We start from the raw sequence: 7,629 nt of genomic DNA, 5'->3' as shown, positions 1-7,629 counted from the left end.
TTTAAAAAAAAAAAAAAAAAAAAAAAAACAACCTGGGAATGACAATGTTTTAGAGACAGGGAAAAGCAATTAACTTTCATTCAAAGTGTTCTCTGGGTTCCCCCGATTTCTGCGGCTTGAATATGAAAATTTCTATTAAGATTCCTGGCGTTCTTTTTTTTTTTAAAGATTTTATTTATTTATGTGACAGAGAGAGGCACAGCGAAGAGAAGGAACACAAGCATGGGGAATGGGAGAAGGAGAAGCAGGCTTCCCGCGGAGCTGGGAGCCCGATGCGGGGCTCGATCCCAGGACCCTGGGATCATGACCTGAGCCGAAGGCAGACGCTTAACGACTGAGCCACCCAGGCACCCCACGTTCTTTTTTTTTTAAGATTTCATTTTTTAAAAAATCTCTACACCCAATGTGGGGCTCAAACTCAAAACCCCAAGATCGAGTTGCACACTCTACGGATCGAGCCAGCCGGGCGCCCCAAGATTTCTGTAATTCTAAGGGAAGTAGTTGGAAAATCTGACCATGCCAGGATTCTATAACACATGCTGTTCCCACTGGTTCTCCCCCAAATTTCTTTCCTTTATTCTGTCAACTCCTTAAGTTCACTAAACAACTTGCTTTTAGCTGTCCTGTCCCCAGAAAACTTGCCATCATTGTCCTTAGTTTTTTTTTTTTTTTTTTTTTTTTTTTTGCACAGCCGAACAAGGAAGGAGAACTTCCTATGGAAACATTAGCCCACTTTAAACTTAACCACCACGCCGTGCCCCCCCCCTCCCCACCTGACCAAAACAAAAACCCTTTAAAGGGGGACTGCCGTAACAAAAACCTATATTGTACGGTGTCCACTTGGCAGTCAGGTGGCAAGGCACACAGACAGCAGGCTGGGAGGTGGGAGGGCTGTGTTTGGGGTCGGAATCAGTAAAATCTGGGCTTATGGTTTGCAAGGTGGAGCCGCTGGTTCAGGAGCTGGTCTAGGGGAAGCAGGCGAAGAGAGAGAATATAGTGTGCTGGTTGCCCTTTGCAGCTTACAGCAAGGTATGACGACAAAGACGCTCAGGGGACAAGGCGCTGGTTTGAGAACCGTTAAGTCCAAAATCCTGGGCTCCCTATGTTAAAAAACCGTGGAGCCCCAGCAAGAGACGAGGACGAGAATCACTTTGAGCAACGCGGGCCCGTTAAACAGCTGGACTCAGCTTTGGCGAGTATCAGACTAGAGTGGCCATCGTTAAGTCAGAGGGGGCGGGGGGGCGGTGGTGGAGACAGGCACGGGGCAGAGCCGCAAGGAAATAAAGCAGACCCGTGAAGTTCTGGAAAAGAACTTTGGCTACGATCCTAGGCACAGATAGGTTAGTAGCCTGCTAAGTGTCTGAGGGAATTGTTGCCAGAGGATTCACAAGCTTGGGGCTGGCCCCCAAACCCTGCACCAGGCAGGAAGCACCCTCTGCAAGTTGCCCAGCTCCCAGGGACGATGCACCCCCAGCCCGTACTAGTGGGGTGACCAGGGAGGGCTGGGTCCAGAGGGCAGGATGGGCGCAGCCACCTCTCCCACCCCTGCCAGGACGGGGGTGGGGATGGGGAATGTCTTCCGGGTGCCTGCCCAGCAGGATCTCGTCCCTGGGAGCACAGCGGCTTGTGCGTGTGTCTCCTTCGTTTTGTTTCTTCCCGGTGGGAGTGCCTACTGCTGCTGCCTGGCCTCTGCATCCCCACTGAACGGGTACTGGGGGGAGGGGGTCAAAACTTCTAGTTCATGGGGCTGGTCCCCAAGGAGCCACGCTGGACTGACCCTGGGCAGGATGCAGGAAGTGGGTAGGGGAGGCTCGGGGTGAGAGGCACAGACCAGGCAGAGTCCCCAGACCTTCCCTTTCCCTCCTGGGCACACGGGAGGCCATTTCCCAACCTCCTCTGGAGTCAGGCTGTGGGTCTGTGCCTTGTCTGGTGACCGAGGCAGTGGGGACAGATGTGGCTTGGCCTGAGGCGTCCTCCCCTTCCCTCCCGTGGTCATCTGCTGCGGGGACTGCGGACAGTGTCGGCCATCGCAGACAGCCTGACCTCACCGAGGCTGTCTCCCTGGGGAGGCGGCACGTCCCGCTGCGGGGAGCACACACCCAGAGTGGACTGGCCACGTGTTTCCGTGTCTTCATTCCCAGCCTCCTTTGCGAAATGCGAGTGGCAGTGCCAAGGGCCGCCCCCTCAGCCTCTGCGCATCGAACCCTCCCAGACGTGCCCCTCCCTGCTCACTCCCCTTCAGGGCCACAAAGCTTCCAGCAGACAGACGGAACACCCCCCTCCCCCCGCCAACCCATTCCCCTGCCCCGGGGTAGTGAGCAAGAAAGTTCTTTTGTGTTCGAGCCACAGGACATTTTTGGGTCTATTTATTACAGAACTAGCATTACCCTAATACAATCATCGCTAAATGGCCATAATACATTTATTCTATAATTGCACAGAATTTTATTCACCGAAGGAATGTCCTTTCCTCTCAAGATTCTAAGTTGTCAGAACTGAAACGTTTAGAAGTTAAAGTGGCTGCAAGGCAAGAGATCAAACCAGTGCGAGGTAGTTGCTAAAGTCGGCGGTAGTGTGGTTGTCCAGAGCTGGAGCTCGGAGGTCAGATACCTGGGCGTCCCGCCAGCTGTGCACTCCCGACTGCCCGGCTGGACGGGGGGATGCTGGCGGGCCTACACCTCGGCAGGGGTCGGCAAACTGTGGCCCATGGGCCAGACCCGGCCCACGGCCTGTTTCTTTACAGCCCTCGAGCTGAGAAGGTCTTCTACGTTCTTGAAAACAAAGAACATGTGACCTTATGAGGCCCGCAAAAGTGTTGACTACCTGGCCCTGCTTTAGAGGGTTGCTGTGAAGATTCTAGTTTAGGCCAGGGCTGGCTCAAAGGAAGCTTGCAAGACAAAAGAACACATGCAGGACAACTGTTGACATCTCCAGAAATAAACCGTCACATAGCCAAATTCTGCATTTCGTCTAGGTGAACATTCTCTCCTTTCCTCAAAAAAAAAAACAGAAAAACGGAAGAGCTACATCTTGATTATTATGGCCACAGGATACTTCTAAATTAAAAAGCTGCTGGTAATCCAATTTTATTTACTTGGAATATGGAGTAAGGGAAACAGCATCTCCCCTTCTGATGGTAGAAGAAAGCCTAGAACATGAACGCTTGACTCAATATGTTAAGAAAGACTGAGACATTTAAAAATTAGAACAAGACTTTAAGTAGATATTAGAAAATGTAAAACTGATTTAGCAACGGTATTAATGCTGGTTTTCACGATAAAACAATTTTGCTGTGTAAATGCACTTATAATGAGATCTGTCATGAGGTTCCGGCAGAGACAACATGAAGCCAGCCTTTCAAAATCCGATTAGATGAAGGTTTTCAAACAAGACGCTTGGCCAAACTAGTCTGAGGCGAACGGAGACTAGTTTTGGACATAACTGAGGACACAGTGTTTCCCAAATTCGTCTGCAAACACTGCTGCACCTCAAGGCTGCTGTGTGTGTGTGTGTTGGGGAGGAAAGTCCTAGGGTCTGAGAAGTAGGGAAGACACGGCACGCTACATTCTCCCTCATAAAGTCACAATGCACAACAGTACGTTCGAGGTCTGAGACCCACCGCAGCACAGGACGCTGGGGACTGGCCCGTGCCCGGTCCTCTGTGCACAGCACGCAGGGGCATCCCCCAGAGAACGGGCGCCCCGGGGGGCGCTGTGGACGTGCGGCACATCATGCAGCTATCACATCAATGTTAACGACGCACCGAGAGCCTGCATTTCCCAAAGTGCCTGCCCTCCCATTTCACAACACAGACCGTAACATCGGTGACAAGCCGCAACGTTCGCGTGACAACCAGGTGCCCTCGACCTTCCTAGCTGGCTTATAGAACTGATGTTTGGCAAGGAGCCCACGGAATAAAGGTACCCTGTGCACTCGCCAACGTTAGGAAAAATTCAGTAGAGCAAATGTTTGCATGTTTGGATCAGAAGAGAAGCCAGGGACATTCTGCCGTTGTCAAGGCCGGGTTTTCTGTTCCGAAACGAAACCGGGCAGGCCACTTGTGTGGTTTCTCTGGGTAAGTTCCATTTATTAATCATTATACAAAAAAATCTTGGCATTCATTTGAAGAGAAAAGAAGTTACTATATCCAAATATTTAATATTTTAACATCGTGAAAGTCCTACTTTGTCATAACAGGGCTTTTTAAAATGGAGAAACTTTTGGAAAAAATTTTAAAAAGAAACTTATGATTTATTAGAGTACAGGAGATCCAAAACACGTTTTTAGAAAAATATAAAGTGCCCAAATACCAACTTACACAGGTGACACAGGCTTCCTGGAGCCAAATGAAGCATTCATGAAGAAACACATTTAAAAACGGTCTAGATACATATTTACACTGGGTCAGTAAAGGTAAAACCATCCTTCTTGGCTTTGATGTTACTCTAAGAAAAAAAGGAAATCAATTATAACTCAGCATGCTCCACAGTTTCTTAGTAATGCGTCTGGTTAGTATTACCTCCGGATTAAACTAGTTCTCACCTTTAAACGAGAGTAGTGTAAGACCCCCAGCCTCAGCAGGCTGGGTGCTGTGAGTGGTCACATTTCCCAGGCAAATCTAACCCATCAGGCTCTGGATCAGACTGACGAGGGACGTGGACACTGGCGAGGCTAACTCAGGCTGGCAGGAGCCGGCCCGCCAGACCCTCATCTCTACAACTGCTTACCAGCCGCCAGGTACTACTAAGTGGTCTCAGCTGGCTTCCCCAAACCTCAGCCATCCCAGGGCTTCCACGGGCTAGACGAGAGGCAGTCCTCAAACACGGCGTGGGAAACAGCATGCAAATGCACAGGAGGGCGGCAAGGCAGGGCCGGATCCCAGCCCCCGAAGCCTCACTCACCAGAGCAACTGGGTTCTTTTCAACTCCGAGTAAAGTAACTAGGTCCTAACTCCAGGAGTTAGCTTCTACTGGTTAACTACGAATTAGCTAGCTCGCTTGAGAACAGGCAGGTGGAAAGCGGCAGGCGCCTGGAGCTGCGCAAGGACCCGGTGCCCTCACGCTCCGGGACTAAGGGCACAGGGCAGAAGCCAGGGGGTATCTGCGAGACAGCAGCGCTTCGAGAAAGCAGGACCCCCCGCCTCCTTCCCCACTGATCGAACACTCTTCAAATTAAAGACGTTCTCCTTGTTTCCCCCCACCACACTCAAAAGGGCCTTAGAGTGATTCTAAGGGATGACAGGGGCACAGAACCTCCTCTTTCCTCTTTAAAAAACGTATAAGGTTCATTATTTCTTTTTTCCGATTACAAAAGTGAAACCTTCTTTTCAGGTCTTTGGAGACCACTGTGTACGGTTTCTAAAAGCAAACATTTTAACACCAGATTATACTTCCTACTATAAAGAGACCCCATCACTGACTTAACATCTATTCATGATACTGGAACAATTTTTAAAATTAAAAGAAAAAGAAAGTAGTTATGTTAAAGAGAGCAATAGTAGATGAATGTGGGAAAATCCATCCATAAAGGCCATTATGATGCACTTTCTCAAAAGATTTTATGTAATGAAACAGAAAACTAAGGATTCGCAGAGAGATGAGCATAAATCTGAGAGGAACACGAAGGAAAAGCTATGTTACTCTCCCAATTCAAATAGAGAAGATAAAACGCCTGAAATCTGTTTCAAATATTAGAAAAAATAAATGCGCAGGATTCTGATTACTGTTAGTCTGTTAATGTCCCCAGCTCTCAGATGCTGCCACGATCACTCACAGCCTCCCGCTCTGAATAAGCAACTCAACTGAGGGTAAACAAGCAGCCCCGACTCAGGACTGCACGTGTTCCGCAGAGAAATCAGAAAGAAGTTATTGCCAACATGGGACCCCCCCCCCGTCTGGCAAATGAAATGTTCTGAGACAGGTGGAGACAGACGTACGGGAAGTGAGCAGGAAGAATGACTCTAAGAGTGTCGACTGTGAGACCTCATGAAGACAGAATGTCACGAACTGTCACCACGGGACAAGCACACAAGCCATGCCACTGAACACAGGGCCGTCAAATGAATCACTAGTGTAGGCGGAGAGCAACACTGTCTTTGCAGCCGGAGGAGAGCACACGTTATTTAAACTGGGTAGGAGGCAACCAGCACTACTGGTTAAGTGGCTTTCCTGGTGGTGTGAATCCAGAGGGATCCGTGGAGACGTCTTCTTCCGGAATCCTGTTCTCCTGGAGGACAGCGGCAGCGGCAAAGGTGCAGTGTCCTCTACCAGACGTTACTCTACGTCCTCCTTCTTTGCACTGTAAATATTCTGCACCGTTTCATACACAGACTCCAGATCCTCTGGATACCGGATCTCTAGCTCTGCGTTCGGGATGTAGTGTGTGCCGGTAAACTCTGAGAAATAGCGTCCGACATCAGGGTGCGAGATTTCCTGCGGCTCCACATTATATTCCAAGTTTTCTGTTGGTAAAGAGGCACATGGACAATTGCCGTTAAAACGGACATTTCTGCAGCATCTTCCTATCTCTCAGCCCTTTCGTGTGGCATTTTTGACATGGAGGGAAAGGAGAAACATGTTTATGGAATCTGGAGGAAGTAACAGGACAGTGACAGTGGGGGACGCTGGGGGACGGACAGATGGGCCCCCCCCCAGCTCCACACTGAACAGAATGTTCTCCTATTCTCTGAGCAAGAGGTCCTGGGAGGGGAGCGGGGCTGGCAAACTACAGACTCATCACGTTCCTCTGACTTGATCGCACCGACAGCCAAGCCTATGGGACCAGGGCGCCTGCCCATCGTCTGCCAGAGGTTGGACCTGGGAAGCCTCCACACCGTGTGGCTCCAAGTCTCGCACCTGCCATCCTTCTTGTCTACTGATGGGAGTGCTCCCACACAGACCGCACTCCTCCCCCAGCTCCCTTCAATACTGGCCGCGTGCTTCCTCAGGAGCCCGTGGGAGGAGCCGACGAGCGGCTCGCACCTCCAACCTGTGCGGATGTGGGTTATCACTAGTTGTCCGGTCTCCTAGGAAACCATGCCACCTCCTCCCCCTGCTAGCCATTCTGCCACCAGAGAAACAGAAAGACTCCTTTAAAACAGAATGATTAAAACAAACAGATGACAATACAGGCAAGGTATTTAAAAGGCTGAAATCCTTGACATCACTTCCCCCCCTCCAAACACTTTGAAAAACGGCTCCCCTCAAGCCCAATGGAAGGATGGTGTCTTTCGCCCCCCACGCCCAGGAGACGCCGAGCCGTGTCCCCCACGACCTGGCACCAAGAGGCGCGGGGCCGGGCGGACCCTCCCGCTCTGACCGGGGACCACGGCAGTGTCACTTGTGACGTACACAGAACCACACCCTGCACAGCCCTGCACTCGGATTAATGCAAGCGAGTCTAACGCACGCAGTGCAGCCCTCGACACTTGGCTGAACATCCTGACATGCCCATTCAGGGCGCTCAGCCCCCTCCACCCAGAGGCCGTGCGTCCCCAGCCTCCCCAGGAGCATCTTTCGGAAGCAGTGACTTGACCTGGCGTTGGGAGAGGGGGAAGGAGTTGCAGGATTCAATCTGTAACTTTCTTTTTTTACCGCAAGACGGGAAGGGATTTGAAGACATTCTGTGCTA

General features: G+C 50.7%; 1 protein-coding gene across 2 annotated transcripts in view; it reads right to left on the bottom strand.

The window, feature by feature from the left end:
* Positions 1-4,063: 4,063 nt before the first annotated feature.
* FBXO21 (F-box protein 21) overlaps positions 4,064-7,629 on the bottom strand; it is a 45,715-nt gene continuing 42,149 nt past the window's right edge. The window contains exon 12 of one of the 2 annotated variants that reach the window (XM_032431259.1): positions 4,064-6,460. In XM_032431259.1, the coding sequence (XP_032287150.1) occupies positions 6,273-6,460 (188 nt within the window). In that variant the 3' untranslated portion in view covers positions 4,064-6,272. The remainder of the gene's footprint in view (positions 6,461-7,629) is intronic. The other variant, XM_032431260.1, reaches the window with a different exon arrangement.

Source organism: Phoca vitulina, unplaced genomic scaffold (assembly GCF_004348235.1).
Source record: "Phoca vitulina isolate PV1807 unplaced genomic scaffold, GSC_HSeal_1.0 scaffold46, whole genome shotgun sequence".
Classification (NCBI taxonomy): domain Eukaryota; kingdom Metazoa; phylum Chordata; class Mammalia; order Carnivora; family Phocidae; genus Phoca; species Phoca vitulina.
Note: the sequence above shows the minus strand (reverse complement) of the source record. Positions and strands in the feature narration are given on the sequence as shown.